We start from the raw sequence: 21,253 nt of genomic DNA on the forward strand, positions 1-21,253 counted from the left end.
TTCCTGAACCTTTGTATTAATTTTAGGGATGCTTCCCAGATGCTTTTAAGGAAGTTTCTGGTTGAGTTGTTTACTGTTCTAATTATTGAAAATAATAATAAAGAACCTCCTTAGCCTGTTGTTTGGGATTTTTTTCTCCTTTCACTGATGATAGAACTGTTTGCCATCACAGCTGTTACTCTTCAAGCAGGATTACCTCAGATATTTGCCCTTGATTTTAAGCTCATGGTTTATTGTGGCGGCTGAGTTCTCTTTTGCAGATGATCCCTTCGCCAATGTGACTTGAACTCTGCCTCAAGCTCAGGTTGTGCTCCCTCTGCTTGTTTCAGCACATTATGTCAAGGGTAGAAAAGGTTGTCCTGTTAGATTTAGAAATCACTGATTTTAGACTTTTTGGGTTTGATGGAGGAGACTAGATGCAGTTCCCTAATATTTAACTTTTAATATCCTTAAAATTTTCTGCATCAGTCATCCTGGCAGTCCTTCAGTCCAGACCATGGTAAGCTGCTAATATCTGCTATTACCAGATCTTGTCTGCTGATCTCTTCCCACGTGCAATGGAGACTGCAGGACATTAAACTTTGCATTAGGATGAGTATAACCCACTGTAACATTTCCTGAAACAGGTCTTCTGCTCATCACCCCGTTATATTTCTGTTCTTCCCTTGCTATTCTCTCTTTGTCCCAGTTTCCATGAACAAAGAGCATTAATGAGCTTCACTTCTGTCAGTGTCCCAGGTGACATATTTGAGCTCTTTACTGTTAAGTTATGACCAGAAGCAGGTAGAATCCAGCACGAAGTCAGAAATGTGTGAACCTTTATCTTGACTCTTGAGGAGGGTTTACTTTTGGAATGAGTACATACTATTGACAGGTCGGTGTGGTTCAAAAAAGGTGAAATTTCTTTGGGAATGGCTTTGGTGATGGTGCTGCAGGTAAAGGACAGGAATATAAAATGGACATGGACTGAGGGTTGTGTACTTATGCAGGGAAGCTATGCACCACTTGAGTGTAATCACTTGAGCCTGTAACAAATGTTTTGCAACTCAGATGAGTGTTTGTAAGCAAGAGCCAAGCTAGCATGGGTTGGACTGTGGTGTGGATTGTCAAAGAGTGGTTACAGTGTGAATTAGCTGTGGTGGGTAACTCAGGCAGTGAATGTATGTGTGTGGTTTGTGTATGGGCTTTGGGGGAGGATGTTACTGTTCAGCTGTAGTTCAGCTCTTCTGTCAGTGCTTCTTTAGAAATAAGAATGCCCTCTTCAAATGATAGCTGAATTTGTTCCAAATCTGCATTAAGTTGGCATTTAGTGACTGTGAGGAACTTGTGCTTGTGAAAAAGCATTTGTATGCTGAGAGGTGATGGAAAGAAGGGGTGTTTGCTGTTGGAGAGCAAGGAGCAGAGGGCAGGAACATGAAATATTTCTTCTGTGGCTGTCAAAGCCCCAGTTGTTGGAAGATGTTGTGCCACCATTTGCATGTCTGTTGAACTTGTAGTATAAAGTGCAAGAGCTTCTGACTTAAGTTCCTTTCCTTTTTATGTTTGCCCATGACAGTCTCCTTAGAAATTTATTACTTTCTCTTCTAGACTCTTTTTTTTCTTGCATACTTTACAGCATTATTTAATACCTTAATAAGCTGCTTTTTGAATATGACCCTTGAGATTCAGAGTGAGGCTATCATACTTTTAATAATCCTCAAACCACAAGCATGTGCTGCCAGATGGATCTTTCTCACTGGTTGGGTATGGAATGAATTGATTTCCATTTTAACATTCCCCTTCTCTCTCTCCCTCTCCCCACCCCCCCTGCCCTTTTTCACGATCTGCTTAGATTGCCACTGAGGAGCCGTTGAATCCCATTAAACACGATGCAAAGAAAGGCAAGCTTCGATATGTGGCAAATATCTTTCCTCACAAGGGTTATATATGGAATTATGGTGCCCTCCCACAGGTAACATTTTTGTTATAATGGTGAAAGTTTTCTGTCTTTGGTGTAAATTGCCTTGTAAATCTTGGATACTGCCTGAATGCAAATCAGCTGCAAGAAGGGTGATTCTGTTTGATACATTTGTAAATTAGGATTTTTTAATGTTGAACTTTATTGTGTCCATAAATTTGACCAGAATTTGGGTGTGGGAGTAAATATGAGCTGTGTTTTCAGGAAGGAGTTAAATGATCAAGAAATCTCAAATCTTTAGTTTGTGTCTCTGCACTGTAGTGACAGAATTAAACTGTCATGGTCTGCCATTCAAGAATACTTTGTCAAGTAGACCTTTTCTGCTTAAACAAGGCATTTATTTAAAATTCATTTAGTATTTTCATGTACTGCAGCTTTAATTTTAATTGGGATTTCTTAATATCTTAAACAAAAAGGGACACAAGGGCTGCTCTTTTTTAGATTAAACCTCAACTGCCTTCCTTAACTTTCCTCTGAACTATGAGACTTCACTGATCATGACACATTCAAAATTTGAGCCTTGAAAAAGCCCAACTAATGGCTGAAATTTCGAGCATAATGAAAAGTTTTAAAATTTTTTCATTTCTGTGAATAACACATTAAACTTCAGTTAGTACTGAGGAACATGATGGAGCTTGAAAAGAGTAGTTTATTTTCTTTGCACTTAACTGTATAAGCAATAAAAGTTGAGTCTCAAAAATCTGCTTACCTGTCTGATCCCTGGAGAGGAGATATTAGGCAGGTGCTCAAATACAGCAGTGAAGTTCTTGTCCAGTCAGCAGGGTCAGTTGACAAAGTTTCCAAGTAGATATAGTTGGAAACCAGCAATTCCATTTAATGTTTTGAAATTATTATGTTCCTTAGTGTAAAGCCAGAATTATTTGAAAATGTGACTGTTTTCCTGCACAAAGTGCATTATTTTGGACTTAGAATACTTTCCTCATGAGAAATGTTTGGCATGCCTTGTTACCTGGTGAGCTGGGGAGGGCTGAACATAATTGCCATCTATATTTTTTTCTTATCAGACTATTTGCTTCCATAGCAGAAGTTGCTGTGCTGTCCAGAGAACAATACTATTCCTTCCTTCTAACCTAGAGGTGAAGAGGTGTGACTGGGCAGAAGAGAAATACTGGTATAATGCAGCCCTAAATAAAAAGCACTTTGGAAGGATGGGAGGACACAGTCTTAAGCTATGCCAGCAGAAGTTTAGGCTAGACATTAGAAAAAAGAATTTTTTGCAGAAAGACTAATTGAGCGTTGGAATGGGCTGCCCAGGGAGGTGGTGGAGTCACTGTCCCTGGAGACAGTGTCCTCTGAAAAAAGACTGGACGTAGCACTCATTGCCATGGTTTAGTTGATGAGGTGGTGTTAGGTCATAGGTTGGACTTGATGATCTCTAAGGTCTTTTCCAACCTAGTTGATTATGTGAGGAGTACTGGAAAAATAAATAATAAGTTTAAATTCTCTTTTGATTCCACTTCAGCAGTTTTTTGGTAATGATTTGGCTACCTAAACACCTAAGCATATTCTTTTCATCATTTTGCCTTCCAGTATCAGTCAAGTTCTCAAGAGCAAGTTTGAGGTGGAATTATGATCATGGACAGCGGAAGTATAGCTCCTTGGAAAAGAAAGTTTTCTATAATCTTTTCAACAATACTTAATTGGACTCACAATTCTTAACAGAAAAGCTTCTCAACTGTAGAATGAGTTAGTCGTTACTCACCAGCGAAAGTAAAAACAAGTTCTTGTGTAGTAATTAAGTTACACTAACTTGGCTAGGGTTCCTTGCTTGTGCAGTGCTCAGAACAGGGGTTTAAACTTGCCTCTTTGGTCTTAAACTCTTAGCTGTCCTTTGGAATTTACACATCTCAAAATACTTGGAAATACTTTGAAATACTGTGTACCTAAGTCTAAAATCTTTAAAAAGCCTTTTGGGTGCTGACAAAGCTCTGCATAGGAGTGTGGTTGGCTCAAAGCTTAGATGTTTCAGAAAACAACTTATGTTAATACCATGATATCTAACAAGTATAACAAAAATGTAATTGCTGGATGTCCTAGCTTGATCCCACTATCACTAGTAACTAGAAGAATCCATATTTAGGGTCCTCTGGTGCCTTAATCACTGCCTTTGGGTAAAGTGTATCTGTTGAGTCACACAGGAAAAGTATGTCCTCAGTAATCCTCATGTCATTTGTCCTGAGTGTGAGTTACTCAGTGTCAGTCCACTGGCTGTTTATTTTTTCTTCTCCCAATGAGCAAACCTGTTCTCAGAAAGTTGATGTTTTTGTTGTTGCTTTTGCTAATCTTTGTAATTTAGCGGTAAGATGAGTTGTAATTGCAGTTCAGCTGGTAACTGATAGTTCTCTTTCCCCTGGCAGACCTGGGAAGATCCAAACCACACGGATAACAGTACAGGATGTTGTGGGGATAATGATCCCATTGACGTTTGTGAAATAGGTTCAAAGGTTTGTATTTATCAGGATTAACTTAATTTATCAAGGTTGATTTAATAATTTGGTAGCAACTTGTGAAAGAGAAGGTCAGATGGAAAACAAGAAAAGATGTGTTAATAATGTTACGGACTGACAAAAGTATAAATAGAAGATCTAAGGAGAGAATAGCTAAGGAAATGGTGGATTTTTAAAAAGGAGGGGGAAAATAGAATTTGGTCGAGTCTTTGTACTGGTTAAAAGGGAAAATAAAAGAACAACATCCTGAAGTTGTGTGACTGGACAGTAATTTTTGGGTGAAGGAGGTGAGGGCTAAGATTTTTGGGGAAGGAAAAGATTTATTTCTTTTTTCCCTGTTAGCAGTATTGGAGCTACGGATAGGTTACTGAAAGATGAGGAAATATGACAGCATCATGCACATTACATTACAAAATCAGACCCACAAAGGAGGTTTACTCATGGGTGCAAACAGAAGTAGGTCCTCTTTTCTAGAGAAGACAGGAACCTGCTGCAGTGTTGGAGAATTATGAGTCATGGAGTGGATGGATGAAAAAGAGGTGCAGAAAACACTATTAGTAGGTATAAAGGAGCAGTTTAGCTCTCTGAAAGAAAATTCTACATATCTAGAGGCAGCAAAGAATGGAGAAATGCTGTGTATTAAAAATGGGGTTATGAAGTGGATGAGTTTGAAAGAGAGATCTCTTAGGATATCTAGATAAGGGGAAATTTAATTTGTGACATCAGTGAAAGTGGCTTTATTTGGGGTAAGAAACCTAAAGATTAATTTCAAGGGATCTAGAAAGAGTTAAAGAGGAAATGGTAGCTGGTAGGGAGAAGGTTCCAAAGAAAATGCAAAAACTGTTGTGTTGGTATTTTTGGAGGAGTGCTATGTGTTTATATGTGTATATTGGAGTCCAGAGGAGGGAATAGTAAGATACAAATTAGGACCCTGAGTTCAGAAAGTAGATAGTCAAGGAACAGGAAGAAGTTAAAAAATGAGTATGAGACACTTCTGACTTGCAGTTGGGAGGGAAGACCAAGAAAGTGTGGGGGAACTAGGGTAAAAGGGAAGGATAAAAAATTTAGCTACTTAAATGCTGACTGGAGAATTGAGGATTGGAGAATAGTAATGGTGGGAGAAAGGCTAGAAATACAAGAGATATGTACTGGGTTTGCAGATCTATCTTGCAATTCTATTACTGCCTGCTGGTCAAAAATGCAAATTTTTTTTTTTTTTTTTTTTAAGGTAAAAGAGAAATTCTATATGTTGTTTTCCAAATCTTCGTGGTTTTATGTTATGTTTCAGATTCTTTCTTCTGGTGAGATTGTTCAGGTGAAAGTCTTGGGTGTTTTAGCTCTTGTTGATGAAGGAGAGACAGATTGGAAGATAATTGCCATCAATGCAGATGACCCAGAAGCTCAGAAAATCCATGGCAAGTATCTTTGTCTTTCTTAATACAGTTATGTCAGAAACTTTCACAGCAGAATGGTACCTGAGTTTAGGTCACCCAGGATAAGAAGAGGCAGATAGTGGAAAGGCAAGACTTTTGGGTTTTTGCTGTTGTTTAGGTCAAGTGCTTCCTTCAGGGAGGGGATATGTGCTTTCACACTAAACTTCTAAAATGGTTTGTTTGGATCTTCAAGAGGACATGTCATGCAGAAAGTCTTGTGACTTCTGAAACACAACTGCCTTAGAAAGTGATCTCCAATAATTACAGTCCTATGTCCTGTGTAATAGTGCATATTTACCCACTTACATTATGTAGCACACTACTGTTTTTCTTTTTGAAACTGTTTGATGCTTTTATATTTGCAGATGTTGTGTTGCATTCTGGAAAGGCTGTACATTTCTGATGTCTTGCCACTTTTAAGAGGATTGCTTCCAGAGTTTGTTGCTTAGTACAAATAATTAGGTTTCACCTTTTAGCTTGAAAATTTGCAAAGTAAACTGCTGATGCAGCTCACCCTAATCAGCCTTGATGATGACTAGCTGTGCAAGGGGAAATATCCTGCTCAGACTTGTCTTGCCTGTGATCATCCCTCTGGTATCCAAATGAAACTTGAATACTGAAGTGTGTCCATGTGAATAGCACACGAGGTGTAATGCTGATTGCAGATGTGTTAAAACTGCAGGAAGTTAAGTTTTACAGCACAAGTAAAGTGCAGTTTTTCTCTGGATAAATGGAGATTTGCTTCCTCAAATGGAATATTACTGGGAGTCATGAGAATTAAGTGAGAAAGCTTGTCTAAAAGTGATTGTTATGAGACCAAAAACCATATATACCATCAGGTATGTACAATGAGAGCCTGCCCTTTTTTGGTAAGGAGGCACCAAGGTGCAGAAGGGCCTTTCTGTAGGAATAGAGCAATCCAGTAGCTTTTTAAGGAAGTGTGTTTCTCAGCCATTGAGGTTTTTTCATGGTTTCTGTATGTCACTGGACTAGCCCTTCATTCTCAGTTTTCTTGCAGGTTACTTTCACATGGAGAATACTTGACTTGTGGGGAAAGAAGGGGAGAAGAGGAGATGAGGAAAAGCAAACTCTTGGGTTGATGCTGATTAAAATCATTGGGCAGATGAATTACTGCATAGTGTTTATGACTTAAACTACTTTGACAGTTAGAGATTAAGAAGTTCAGCTTAAGGAAAGAGTAAGTAATAGTTTGCTGTTAATGTCAGTATCAATTTAAACCACTCTGTAATGTGCAGTGAAATTCAATATAAGTGTCAGTAGTTAAAAGAAAAGTGAATAGTACTTCATTTCTAGACAATGTTCTGCTTAAAGACTTACCTTTTCTCCCTAGCAGTTTCTGAGAGAATGTGGTCAAAAAAGTGGGTGAGAGAATTCAGAAAGAATAAAGCAGGGGCAAAACTGTGGCAGTTTATTCCAATATTATTTATTAACTGAGGTTAACTGTCTGTATTTGAAAGCTCTGTCTGGTTTTTTGGTTGTTTTTGTTTGTTTTCCCCCAGGTAATGTCTGATTTCTATCAGCTCTATAACAGCTTTAGTTTATTTGGGAGGGGAGGAGCAAGAGCTTTAGTCATAAAAAAGGAAAAAATAAGTGGGAGGAATGGGCAAACCATTGCCTGTAGTTAATTCCTATGTGCATCCTTTCTTATCAGGGAATATATGCAGAACTTCAAGAAGAGAACTGTCCTGAGATTCAGAGAAGTGTAGAAATATTTATCCAGTTTAATATGATTTCCCTTTGGGGAAGGGAAATCCCTTTCTCTTTTGGGGAGTTGCAGCCCAAGATTTACAAAAGAAAGAAAAGGAGGAGGAAAAAAAAACCCATCTGCTTTGAGAGAACATGACTGGCTTGCAGTGTTTAACAGCAATCATTCTTCAGTCTGAAAACAAACAAATCTGTCAGAGCAGGCAGTACAATATGTCCTTTTATACTTGTTTTTCCCCCTTCCCAAAGTTGTTAATTATTTCAGCATAAAGGGATGGCAGCTACGGATAAAACCAGTCTCTCCCTCTGTAATTGATGTGCTGCTGTGTTACAGAGGTGGCCTCCTGGGGAAGATGAGGCTAAGTGTTGCCTTCTAATCCTGTCCAGTCACTTCTGTATCATTTGTTAAACATTTCCAACTGCACTGAGAATCATCACATTTGCTTTCAGCTCAGTATGTGCAGAGCCCCCAGTGAACATTTGGAAAAGATAATTCCAAGACACCAGAGTAGTGATTACTTGCAAACCCCATCCCGAGCCTGCACCATGTGTTAACTCCTCTTGCCTCTTTAAGCACGCTCCAGGTACCTGGGATATTCTCCTTCCGGGATTGTGATCATTCTCATAAGTGCAATTGATTTTTTCTGAGACTTCACAGAACTCAGAAGTCTCAACTTCTGAGTGCTTCTCATTGTTTATTCATAGCACTCCACTGGACTGTGTCGTGCAGGCATTTATTGATAAATACTGGTTTAAATTGGAAACCCTGCCTAGAACTCTCTCTTTCACACAGAGCAGTGAGAAACTCTTGTTTACAGTGACAATACCCAGGAATGATAGGCCATGCGTAGCACCTGTTTAAGTGGGAACTGTGTCATCAGTAGGAATAGCAGTGTCTTTTTGGACTGACTTTGTAAGGTAATCTGAAATAATAGCACTTAATTCTGGTGAGATGCAGACATCTGTGTGAGAAAGTTTCTTTTATACTACAACTAGGCATCTTCAGATTTATTTATTTCAATAAGATCTGTCTTTGTGGCCGTTGTGTTTCTGCTCAGGCAGTTGCTAGGCAGATGGCCATTAGTGGGCCAGTGGAACAACTTTAGACCAGGCAACTTAGAGAAAGGACCTAAAAGCTCCTTGCAGACTGAAACACTAAATCTTGGTGTTTAGTGTTGGTCTGATTGCTTTCTTTATTTTGTTGTTGTTGCTTTTTGTTTCTTGCCTTTTTTTGTAAAATAGGCAGGAGGAGAACTAAATTCTTGGAGTAGAAAGGTTGCTTGTCTGCTTATCTCATGGTTTGGATTGAATTTAATATATTAGAGTTTATTTGCATACCTGATGTGCTTTGCTAGTTTGGGGTCAGAAAGGATGAGTGATACTTTTGTTCTATGATTTGGTCTAAATGCACGTGGCATCTTCATATTGGAGAAGAGGTTTTAAAAATCACTGGCAGTGGATGCAGGAACTGTGTCTGAAGCAGCCTATGAGATCTGACTTCCAGAAGGTCATCTTGCTCTCCTTCAGCAAATTGGACTAATCATGTATGCTGGATGGCATTTTGGAGGTGATTTACTGGCCTGGAATCTTAGCAGCCATTTTTGCAGCCATTGCTCGCTGGAAGGGTGCCAGGATCTATTCAACAGCAATTGGTGATGTCTGCTGGCTTTATTGTGCTGCCATTTGCTGGCACTGGTGTAGTTAACTGTGCTGTGTTGCCACGCTGCTTTTACAATATGCATCTCAAGGTAGGGTTTAGTGATCAAACCCTAAATGGCAAAATTAAGGCATATTGTATGTTTTGTACCATATATTGTTACAGGCCTTTGCATGTGAGTGTATTTATTCACAGGGAAGCAGCAGAGGCCCAGAAGATTTTTGTTGTGGATTTGTGTAAGCACTCAGTATAAAGAAATTAATTAGCTGTACCAAGTCTCCCTTCATACCCCCTGCACAAAATACACCAAATGCCTTTATATGGAATTTAGCTGCCGCTTCCTGTAAATGTTTATAAGATGTTATTAGAAACATATGTCCTCTCTTCCCACAGACCTTGTTTAGAAAGCTTGCTGCAAACATGTTATTTTAGCTTTGCTTGCAAGAAGCAGCATCTGTTGTACTAAAAATGGTAGTTTTGTTCAAATAGTTTTGTTGCTCTCTTCTGTAAAGCCAGCTAGAATTGGGTTCTGCATTCACATTGGCTCACTCCCTTGACAGAGAGCTAGCAGCAATTCTTGGTGCCAGCCTCTAGGGATTTTCTTTATGGACACTGAACTGCAACCCTTAATGTGATCCACTGTCTCTTTTTAACCCTTGGTGCTTAACTTTGGTGCCCAGAAAAATGAGACCTATGGTTGTATGCAGGCAGTATAGCAAAATTCCCACTTAGAGCCCCATGGGGACATGCTGATAATGTACCTGTGGGAACTTGACCTGCTCTGCCACCTTGAGCAGGACTTGCTGGATGAGAAGAAACTGCTTTGGGCCACATACACATTTGCTCCCAAACCTGCCTCTTTTAACATCAGTTGTGAGTACATAGCTCTAAGGGAAGACAAGCAGTCAAGGTCAAAAAAAGGTGTCTTAACAGTGTTTACTGCAGAAAAGACATCTAAGTTGTTTGCTTTTTAAAAAATCATAATAATTTGAAGCTATCTTCTGTAGATATTAGTGTAGTAAATTATTGTAGTGCTTATTGTGATTTTTTTTACCTGTCTTTGCTTACTTTTCTGTTTTCTGAGTGTGGTTTTTCTCCTTTCCCCCCTGATATCCCAAAGAAGCTGTTTAGATTTCAGTGGAAGACAAACCTGTCTTTCAAGTTTTTCTATGCTGACTTTTAATGACCTGAAGAGATGGCTTTGAGTGAGTGATGCAAAAGCTGCTCTTTTCCTTGTATTTTGTATTGCATGCTGACTCCACAGCAGTGGTGTTGATTCTTTTCTGGGGTTTTTTTGTTGCATTGTTGCACTTTTTTCTTCTGCTTACCACCAACTTCCATTATAATACAGATGTTCTGGAGTCTTTTTTAAATTAAGCTTTCAAATTTCTTTTGATGTTCAGTAGCTCTCCTTTAGAGTAAAGAATAGTGGAGTGCAGCATAGGGATGAAGGAGAATAACTTGCAAGGAACCCAGGAAATAAAATCAACCAAGGTCCCCCTTCTTAAGTTCTCAAAACCAGAATATACAGCATCCATATAATGCTGTAGTATCATTGTGTTTAGTCATTTTCCTTAGGCAAGGTATTTTCCAGTGGAGAGAGTGTGAAATTCAGGGACATAATTCTATCAATGAGGATAGAATCTCTAACAAAAGGAGACAGTGAAAGTCTATCCCAAAGCCTATTCTAATATTTGAGTCCTTCAAATAAGTATGAATAAAACCTATAAATAAGGGACAACAGATGGAGACAAGTTCTAAGAGACAGTTAGTAGACTGTAAAGCGCTTTTGATGAACAGTTTTTATGGAAGTAGGAGGCAAATAATCAAGTAGAGGGAGTGGAGAAGTAGAGTTAGGAGAGACATTTGCTGGAACAGGAACCAGAAAAAAGGAGCAGCAGTGTGAGAAAGTATGCTTGAATTTAAGTAGTGTCTGGAGATGGAGATCTGGAGTTTGTCCACTGCTGGGAGCCAAGGAAATTGCTGCAGCAGCCTGGTACACTTTATAGACTTGAGGAGATACTGTCTCTTCAACAAGTGTTAGATACTGTGAATTCAGACTTCACAAGAGGAGATGACAAGGGCTCAAGTTGGAGGAGGGATGTTTGCTTTCTTGGAGAGAACAGGATGATACATTGGAGTCCTGAAACTGATTTGAATTGGAGCTGCAATTTTATTAGTGCCCAAATGAAGCATTCTGCCTCCAACCAAGATCCCACCCTTTTCTAAATCATTCCTTCTTGGTTGGTCTCGCCCACCCACACTAGTGAAAAGCTTCTTGTGCTCTTAAACACGTATTTCAGCTAGAAGACCTGCCTCTAGCACAGCCTTATGTGCCCTTGCTTTTATCTGGAATTCTGCCAGTGAAATTCTCTGATCTCTTACAGACAGATGGCCAGCAGCCAAGTTCAAAATGTGTTTTACTCTGAGCCCATAAACACGTAGCCCTGTTAAGTGTGTGCAGAGCAAAAATTTACATGGTGTTCCTCACGGTTTTATGTTTTATTCTTTGGGTAGTGGTAATGCGGTGGAATTTGGGAGTGGCATCTATGACATGCCTGTTAACACTCAGAATGTCTTCTCACATAGGTCTGGCCTCCCAGTTCAGTCTACATGTCACCTCTCTTGGTAGTCTACTGAGAATTGAATGGTCTGTAGCACAAGACCTTTTATCTTCTCTTACTCTTCTCTTCAGAAATACTTTAATGTCTTTGTTCAGGTTCACAATGAAATTTTAAAGGACATTTAGGCACTTAAAGATGGAAAGCACGTGACTAGGTATCAATTCCATGAACTAAGCAACTCTGGTTTTATAGGACTGGATAGATGGAAGAGTATCTTAGTGGAAATCACTGCCAACCAGATGTCATCAGGCATATCTGAGGCATATCTATGGGAGAAGTTAATGAAGTAACAAGGCAGTATTGACAGAGAGCAAGAAGGAATAAGAAAGGGAGACATGAGTAAGGGACTTGCAAAACACTAGAGGAGAGTAACACCATGGAAGGTGGCCTGAGCAGAGTGAGATTATGAAATAGTTGGTAGACTACAGCAGTAAAAAGTCAGCTCCCATTTCCATCAGAAGTGACTGTGGAAAGGGTATAGAAGATTACACCATTTACAGAGTATTTGGCTTCTGAGATGGACAAAATCCTTTATTACATCAAAATAATTAGAAAAATGTTGAAAGCTTTTCCATGTAAACATGTTGCCAGAGAGTTAATTTGTTAAAGGAATTGATAGGACCACACCATTGCAAGTGACAGAAGTGGTGGCATTCTCAAAGAACAGCCCATTAAGGTTTGATAAGCGCAGCAGGTAAGGGCTGTAAGATCAAGAACTGCATTGTTGATATGGCAGTGTAGTCTTCAAGCAGAATTACTGTGATGTTTCATCTCTCTGTACACACCATGGCAGTGTTCATCTCTGCCTCATGAGGGTGTCCCACAAATGGACTACATTCCTCTTTGTGTCCTGTCACACTGTTGTCTGTCAGGATTGTAGAGGTAGAATTATTTATCACTGTGAATATGCAGATACCACAAAGTTATGTTTGGAGCTCCTGGCACTTCTCTGTCTTGTCTTAAAAGGGATGAATTTGGAACTAATGTGAGCAAAAGAGTGCCTTTTAATATAATGACAAGTCAAGCCTGTGTTTTGTTTAGAGGTGCTGGTTTAAAGATCCATGGGTTGAAATTGTTTTTATAACTGTTCTTTCATTATCAAAAAATGCTCATAGCCCCTGCAGTTGCTGGAGGAAAAAATTACCTCAGTTAATAATCTAAGTATTGCAAGAGCTACCTCCTGAGATAAATATGTAATTTTCTTCTCCTGTCACAAATATGGTCCAGTTGTTCATTGTACCTTTGGGTCTTAATTAATGAAGGGCAGGAGACAACTGGTTTACCTGCTTAGTGTGGTTGTGAAATCGTAAGGTAGCAACTATGGGCAGCTAATGTAATAAAGTGAAGTTTACCAATGACTTTGAAAGTATTCAGTGAAATCAAATTGCTGCAGATTCTTTAGGAAAATTTTAAAAAAATTAGTGATTAGTGTTCTAAAATCTGTGAGTGAAAATGATCACGCTTTTAAAAAATTTTTTTAAAATCTTTTTAACTTACAGATATCGATGATGTCAGGAAGCACAAACCGGGTTATCTTGAGGCTACAGTTGACTGGTTCCAATTATATAAAGTCCCTGATGGTAAACCAGAAAATCACTTTGCTTTTAATGGAGAATTTAAAAACAAGGTGAAGATAATGCAAAATTAAAAATGCATCATTCTGTCGTGTGGACTCTATAATACATCCTAGAATTTTTGGAACTGTAAAGGAGGAGGCCTAACAAAAAGGATTTTGATGGGAGGGACTTTTGCATTCAATTTATTAGGCTAGGATTAAATAATGTTTGCTACCTTTCATTTTGTTCAGGGAAAATGCATAGGTCATTAAAGAAAGTCCGAAAAAAAAAATTAGTCCTAATCCTGATGAGATTTACACATGCATCTGTGTGTTTTTTAGGTGTTTTTCAAAGCATTTTCATTCTCTGTGTCAGAGTAATGAACAGATTGTCTTTTCAGGTGTTTTTTAAGTCCTGTTGGTAAATTTTTCTGACTTTTTATTTAGGGGTATACAGTTTAAGACAATAGGTTACAAATCTTTTCATATTTGGTATTTGCTCAAGGCATACTTTTTTCTGGTAAATCTCTATAAAAACATTTGAAACGTTTGACTTGAAGAAATTATTTTCCTTTTTTTTAAAAAAAAATGAATAGCTTTTAAACTACTTACAGTAAAAATGGCTGGTGTTCGAAAGGAGATCAGACTAGGGAATAGACCTTATTGAAGAAAATACCTGGATTTTTCCAGAGAAATTGGATGTGATTTGAGTAAAATTGCTTTGCAGCTTGTGTATTGCATGCTCTGTGTAAATTATTCTTGGCAAAGAATCACACGTTTCTTATGAATGATGTTCATGTGTCAGCCAGTTCAGCCTTGCAGGGTGCTATCAAAGTTACATAATGCCTTCTAACCAGCACAGGCAACTTCACATGTTTTGTCTGGTTGGAGAAATGCCCTGACTCCCCTCTGCACTAAAACTGCCCTTTAAATCCATCTGTTTGGGAGTTGTAAGGCTTGATAACCTGATCTCTCACCTGTTCTCCCAGGAACTGCTCTTAGAGGTTTTCCTGCACTGCAGAGTGACAGTAGAACAGTGTATCCCTGTCAGGCCATTGGAGTTCAGCCTGGAGGCACTAAGTGCCCTGAGATAGCTGGTTTGAAGCACTTGAATAATTCTCAAGCATTTCTAGAGACCCAGGATGTGGTGAGGCAGCTGTGGCTGTGCTCCAGCAGCTCTGGTGAAGTTCACAATGTTCCAGTGGCACTTTTCCAGGTTACTCCTTCTTAACAAATGTGAATGTTCAATTGGCAGCTTTTTGCAAGTCTAGCAGTCATCATCTGCACACCAAGGGCTTATTTTACTTTAATTTTTAGAAGCTTTTTCATTCTAGCCCCACCCCCAATATTATTTTTGTTTCAAACAAGCAGAAACTGTTAAGCAGCTGACATGTTACATTCTTGCAAATGCTTGAGTATATGATTGGGCATTAATGAAGTAAATGCAAATTATGCCTCTAGAGGGGAAACCCAAACTTTGACCTGCATTTGTAAGGGTGGAGTCATAGCTCACACACTTGATCCCATTTAGAGCCTGGTACAATTTTCTACAGCAGTAGAGATCCCCTTAGCATCTAGTGCTGATTTCATTTCTTTCATGTAGCATTCATGTTTTGTGATTGCAGACTGAGGGAAAGTCCTGAATGTGTTGCCAGTATGTTTGACAAACAGTGAAGTTTATTTCTTTACATAAAAAAAGTGTTATATTCTCCAGAAATTTAATGAGGCCTCAAAGGCGGTGGCTTAAAATAACACGTGAAATAGTATGTTTTAATAAACTAGTTCTGTGGCTTTTTTTCTGTTTAATGACATTTTAATTTACAAAACTTTCCTTGTTGTAAACTAGGATTTTGCTGTTGAAATTATTAAATCTACCCATGAACACTGGAAAGCTTTGCTTCATAAAAAAGTTGATGGAGGTACTATAAAGTGGTATGTATCCAGTCACATCTCTTGCTCTCTGTATTGTGCTATACTGGTGCTATTCAACAAGTTGAAGCTGTCCATGAACTGCTTAGATTTTTTTTTAATTTGAGATGACAGGGTTATTCTTGGGTTTGATAATTAATTGATAATAAAGCATGATTGACTAATTGCACCTTGTGTAATAATGATGATTTACTGGTAAGTGGTTCCAGAAATATATTGATTACATAGATGTGACATTCATTACTTCAACTTTTGAGAAATGGCCCCAGAGTTCAGAATTGTTTTGGGAGAATCTTGGTCTGCTTGTCACTGTTCATTCTGTTGTATTGGGGAATTAAAGATTGTGCAGTTTGTTCTGTAGGACCTTTAAAACTCGTGATCAAACTCGTTTTCAGTGTGAAAGGATACAGATTCATAGAGGGACATTTCTGCCAAGGATGTGGTCCCAGAGTTTGTCTGGAAATACTATGGATATCTGCTGCTTTATGTGGCCTGTTTTTCCATCTTGTTAGATACTGCAGGTAGTTGCTGAAGTAACCTGCAGTTACTTCCACAATCTGCCACAGAATCTGGCCATCTTGCAAGGCACAAGAGATGGGGTGTACTAATATAATCTCTGCCCATCTAGGTGTTCCTCAGCTCCCTCCAGGAAGTGTCAATTTAATTCTACTGACTTCTTGGGGGGATTTAGCTTCTTGACTGTAGTCTTCTGCACTGTACCCAAGCTAGTGGCCAGAAGCACTAAGTGTGAGCACTGTTTGCATTAATACAGAATACACAGCCTAGACACCTCAAACTCAGACAAAGAACACCTCTCCACACACCTATTCCTTCCAGCATTATTTTGTGGTTTTTGGCTTCCTTATTTCTTGCAGATACACATTTCTGAGCTCTGTATGTGACAGTGTTTTTTTTCCAGAAGTACTTAATTGTGGGTAGCTCTTTTCCGCTGATGGATAAAGCATGTTTTTAATTTTATTTTTCAGCACAAATGTTCTGGTGAGTGGCAGCCCATTTTGTTGCAGTGAGGAGGATGCCCGATCGATTGTGCAGTCAGTAAGGATATTTACTTTTTTTCCACCCCTTTTTTTCTTTTAATGATTAATTGTAAAAGATTGTTCAGAGCTCCAAAACTGAAATAAAGCAGCTAAATTGAAATAGTCCTTCCTTAAGCAAAAATTTAAGTAAAAGAAGGAGGAGAAGGGTTGTGGGGGAAATGTAAATGCTGTGATGTAAACCTTTCATTGCAGCGGTCCAATTGTGCTTTCTCAAAGGTTCATTATTGTTCTTTTGGAGTTTTTTTGTTTTGTTTTTTCTGCTTCTGCAGTGCTGTTTCTTCTGATCCTGAATAGCAAGATGGACTGTTCTTTGTATCTAGCCTGCTGTCTTCTGTGTCTCCCCTGTTGCCATGAGTTACCACCCAGTGTTAGAACTCACTGACTAGCTGACTGTAGTCTCTAATCACTAAACAGATCCTTTGTTTGTCTACTTGCATAATTAAATGCAATGCTTTAAGAGGAGAGATGCTTTTTTGAATGTTTCTTGAAGAATACCTTTTTTATTCTGAAAATTAACATAAAATTAAAACATGCACGTTTCCTGTTCAGGCAAGAAAAATGTCCTGCAGGTTTGATGCTTTCATGTGCAAATGTTAGTGGAGGAGAGTTTTTTCCATTTTAAAATATGCTAGTTTGGATGCCAGAAATTAAGCAAGGTTACCAGAATTTACCTGAAGAAATGTGCCCCCAAGTATTACTTTTTCTTTTCTGACATAGGCTGTGGTTGAGCCTGTGCTCATGACCACATGAGGTATTTTGCATGTGTGCTTGGCTGCCAGGGCACCCAGTGTTTCGCCTCAACAGTCACAGTCATTATGCAAGTAGAGGTGTCAAAGGACATGCCGTCCACTGTCTGTGCAGTTTACATTCTAACAGCATTTCTAGCAAGAGTGTGTTGTCCTGGATGCTGTTTTGTCACAATAAGATTCTCAATTGCAAAGAAATGTTGGTTTAAGTCATAAAGATGTATCAAACCAAACTTTATCCTATTCAGATACCTTGCTTTCAGCACTTCTTTAAAAGTATTTCTCTGTTGTATTTGTAAGTGTTGATTAATGGGCCTGTAAATTTTAAATGAAAGAAAAACTCACTTTGGAATTCAGATATGTTTTTAGACATGTCAGTCACAGCTGTAAGCAAGTATTTACCTTCTCTATACTTTCAAATTTACAATAACTTTGTAAGTCTTTAAATGCAACTAAAACTTCAAGTCCAAATGTATTTGAATGGTGAAAAATGTGCAAAAGAATATTTCCTTTTGCATTCTCTGCTTTTTTTGTACTTTGAGGCATGCAGGGTAAGTAATTATTAAATCAGAAGTGTGTCTTACTTTGTTTCTCAATAACAAATCTTTTTTTTTTCCCTGGTTTTTGGGGAGGGGAGGAAGTTAGTACAATCAGTTCATAAAATAGATACCTTGTAGCACACTTCAGTGTCTTTTTTATTTGAAAGCATCCCTTCTTATCGAATGGTATCACTTCCTGTCTTTTTTTTTTGTGCCTCACATTCTTTTAAGTGATAGTGTTTTTATGAAGTATGTTTCCACATACTCCTTTCCATCATTCTGTTTCAGTTCAGTCTAAGTATTTTAATTACGTCTTTGTAGGATGCTGCCTCTTGGTGCTTTCCAGGCAGGGAAAATATGCAATACTCTATTATAAATACTGTTCATGCTGCATGAAGTTGCCAATCTGAAAAAACTAAAAAAGTAAAATGGCCTTGAAATGGAGTCGTGGACAGTTGAACTCTAAATATAAGCAAGGAGGTTGACTTGCACATTTTAAGCAGGTATCTTTTTGTCTAGTACACTACACTGCATGCTTTGGTTGTCAGACATTCATCTCTTTCACACTGAACTGAAAGCACGTGAGTGTTGGCTGCAGAATTTTAATGGCTGTGGCAATTTCAAATGAAAGCTGTCTCTGTTTGCAGAGGGTTTTTTTTTTTTTTTTTTTTTTTTGTTTAATTTAAACTAAAAGCAGATACATTTTCTTCTAATTTATATCCATCTATTAGTTCCTGGATAAAAACAAAATAATGAAAGTTGAAGCAGAGATCTTGTGTGCAAGTACACTGAGAGACATGTTTCAGCTACTGCAAAATTTCTAAGCTGTTTCTGCAGTGAGAGCTTGTTCCCTACAATTCTTTTTCCAACATCAGATTTCAGTTGCAGCATTTTTGAGTGAGTGATTATTACCTTAAATCAGATATACTGAGTTCTCAAAGAAAACTCGGAACAAAACAAAAAAAACCCCAAAGAAGATGTCTAAAGGCAACAATTCACTATTGCTATGAAACAGTTTTCATGGTGAGCAAGAGAACTATAACAGAGCCAAATGGAAAACATTCAAATCCTTACCAAATGTGCATTTATCAAAATTTCCTATAGATTTTGATGGGGTGTAGTCCAGTTGTTTTCAGAATTATTTGACCTTTTGTTAGTTTACAGATGAGGAACTACAGTGGCTTGTCTGGGTTGGGGAATTTCCACTCCACTGAGTGAGTTTCTAGATGGTTGGCATGTGTACTGTCATCTGTATTGGGGGCAAACTAAGAATGATTCCACAGCAGGTGAATTGCTGTGACCAGTCAATTCCAAAGTGAGAGAAGATAATGTGTCCATATAAGAGGATGTATTGTACATTTGAACCAGCCAAAATTACACCAGACCCCTGTGACTACAAATCTAGATGAATTTTAACACTACATAGTGAAAATTTCTAGTGTTCTCTAGCCTCTGAAAGTTGTTTCATCTGTCTCAGCTCCAGTGTCAGTGGTATATGTTGCACACTAAACCCAGGAGGAATAGGGCTTTGTAGATGAATGTGTTAGTGCTAAGATACACTGTTTATTTCAGGCTTTTAAGTATTGCCATCTGTAAAACTGACCAGGACCGCCAAGCCTCTGTTTAATATTAATCCTAAGAATTGCTTGCTCTGTGAAGAAGCTGCTGAGGACTTTGCAGGTTGGAAAATCTCCAAGACAATCTATATATAGTTAGTAGAGCAGTGTTTCTCAGACTTATCACATAATTTTTTCCTTAAAATACAAGAAAGGGAACTAGGAAGGCTTTGCTAGATAATGTCTCTTGTCATAAAATGCAAAACAGTGTTTTACAGGGAAAAATATTTTACTTTTCCTAATAATTTAAAAACATGTCCAACCAAATTTGAGTCTGTATATTTATCGATGTGTTTCGAATAATTCAGATCTAAGCAGGAAAGTTTGTTGACTGCCTTTCTACCCACACACTTTCTGTGAGGACATTTCCATTTGACATTTAGTAAAGGTAGAATTTTCTGTACAGTGGCCAGTTGCTAAACAAAAGGCTGGTGAGGTTGTTAGTCTGGGGTTTGTTTTCATTAATTATTTTTTTTATTTGGCTTTTAAATGGTGTTTGAGATGGAAGTTGTGTAGCAAAGATTCCTCATTCAGTGGGATGAAATTTTCATCTGGTCATGGTGGGAAAGTACTGAGTCCTCATGGTGGGAAAGTACTGAGTCCTTATCTCAAGCTTTTTGAGCAGTTATCTCAGAAGTGGCAGGCATGTGCTTATAAATGTTGCACTCTGGTTCTCCCTGTCTAATTAGATAAAGCTTGGGTTTTGCTGGAAATAGAGGGGATATTCTGGTGATATGACCTGGGTTATGTTTGTCATACTGGTACCTCCTTTCAGACCAGTCACATAACCCCATCCCCATGCAAGTAATTATCCTGGGTAAAGTGGAAGAAGAATCCTGCTTTTTCCTTCTCTCTTCATGGGCTTTGTTCTGTTCTTCAGTGTTTAGAGCCCTGTGCTTTGCTCAGATGCAGGAAGGCTGTGTCACACCAGGGCAGCTCATTCCAAGTGCTGCTGTGCTAAGGAAGGGCAGTGGAGCATTGTTACATCCTCATCATGAGGCAGGGTGATTCCAAATGTGTTAAAAGTGTCTTTAATTTTGTGCTTTAAGTTACAGGACAAGACAGGCTGTGCACTCTTGTGATTGGATAGTGGCATATCCAGCTTTGAAATGCCAGACTTGAATTTTAGAACAAATAGTCACTTTCCACAGAACTGAATTATTCTGTCAAAATGAAATTATAAAAGAGTGTCATCACACATTTATTTCGAATTGTTTGCATGTATTTAATGTAAATTGTATGTGTGTGTATGTATTCACATGCATACCTGACAGTGAAACATAAAGTAACTAGAAAGGCACTTTTACTCTTTATGTGTAGATAAAAAATCCTGTTATTCTCAAAGATGATACAGTCATCAAAAATCCTCTTTGCATTAGGTAATGTGTTAATCTATAACTCATTGTTCATGCTCTTGTTTTATCATTTATGAGCAACAAAGATATTTGTACTGTGGGGGTGAGAAATCTGCAAGGTAAAATATTGTCCTGTAGGGGCAACAGAAAATTCATGTTTTGTTAATATCTCTTGACTTGAGCATTAAAATACCTTTGTATTTGGGTGCTATCTGTGAAACCTTAAGTAAATACTGATGTGTTGGTTTGGGTTTTTTTTTCCTATCTTTTTTTTTTTCTCTTTTTTAGGCACCAGCGTTAATGAATGGAGATTCTGTTCCCCCAGAAGGTACCTTTTTTCTCAGATGTTGCATGACTTCTCTTAATTGCTGGGTTTAAAAATGGACATGAAAACTGTTCTGTTGCAAAAAGGTAGTTTTGTGTATATGAAAATTATAATAGTTATAGCCTGTCATATGCTATTGCCTGTCTCCTGTTAAATAGCACATGAACAGAAATTCATGGATGCTTTATGGGAGAAGATTATTTTTGAGTGAAAGTGTAGTCCACATAAAAAGATAAGACAAAATTTTTCTCTTAGTGATCATGCAA

General features: G+C 38.2%; 1 protein-coding gene across 1 annotated transcript in view; it reads left to right on the plus strand.

The window, feature by feature from the left end:
* Positions 1-21,253, plus strand: part of PPA2 (inorganic pyrophosphatase 2) — a 34,715-nt gene that overhangs the window by 12,511 nt on the left and 951 nt on the right. The window contains exons 5-11 of the mRNA XM_083861261.1: positions 1,832-1,951; positions 4,336-4,422; positions 5,714-5,840; positions 13,364-13,491; positions 15,266-15,351; positions 16,335-16,404; positions 20,951-20,990. Coding sequence (XP_083717387.1) covers positions 1,832-1,951; positions 4,336-4,422; positions 5,714-5,840; positions 13,364-13,491; positions 15,266-15,351; positions 16,335-16,404; positions 20,951-20,990 — 658 coding nt within the window. The remainder of the gene's footprint in view (positions 1-1,831; positions 1,952-4,335; positions 4,423-5,713; positions 5,841-13,363; positions 13,492-15,265; positions 15,352-16,334; positions 16,405-20,950; positions 20,991-21,253) is intronic.

Source organism: Zosterops lateralis (genome assembly GCF_965231275.1).
Source record: "Zosterops lateralis genome assembly, chromosome: 5".
In the NCBI taxonomy this organism is placed as follows: Eukaryota; Metazoa; Chordata; class Aves; order Passeriformes; family Zosteropidae; genus Zosterops; species Zosterops lateralis.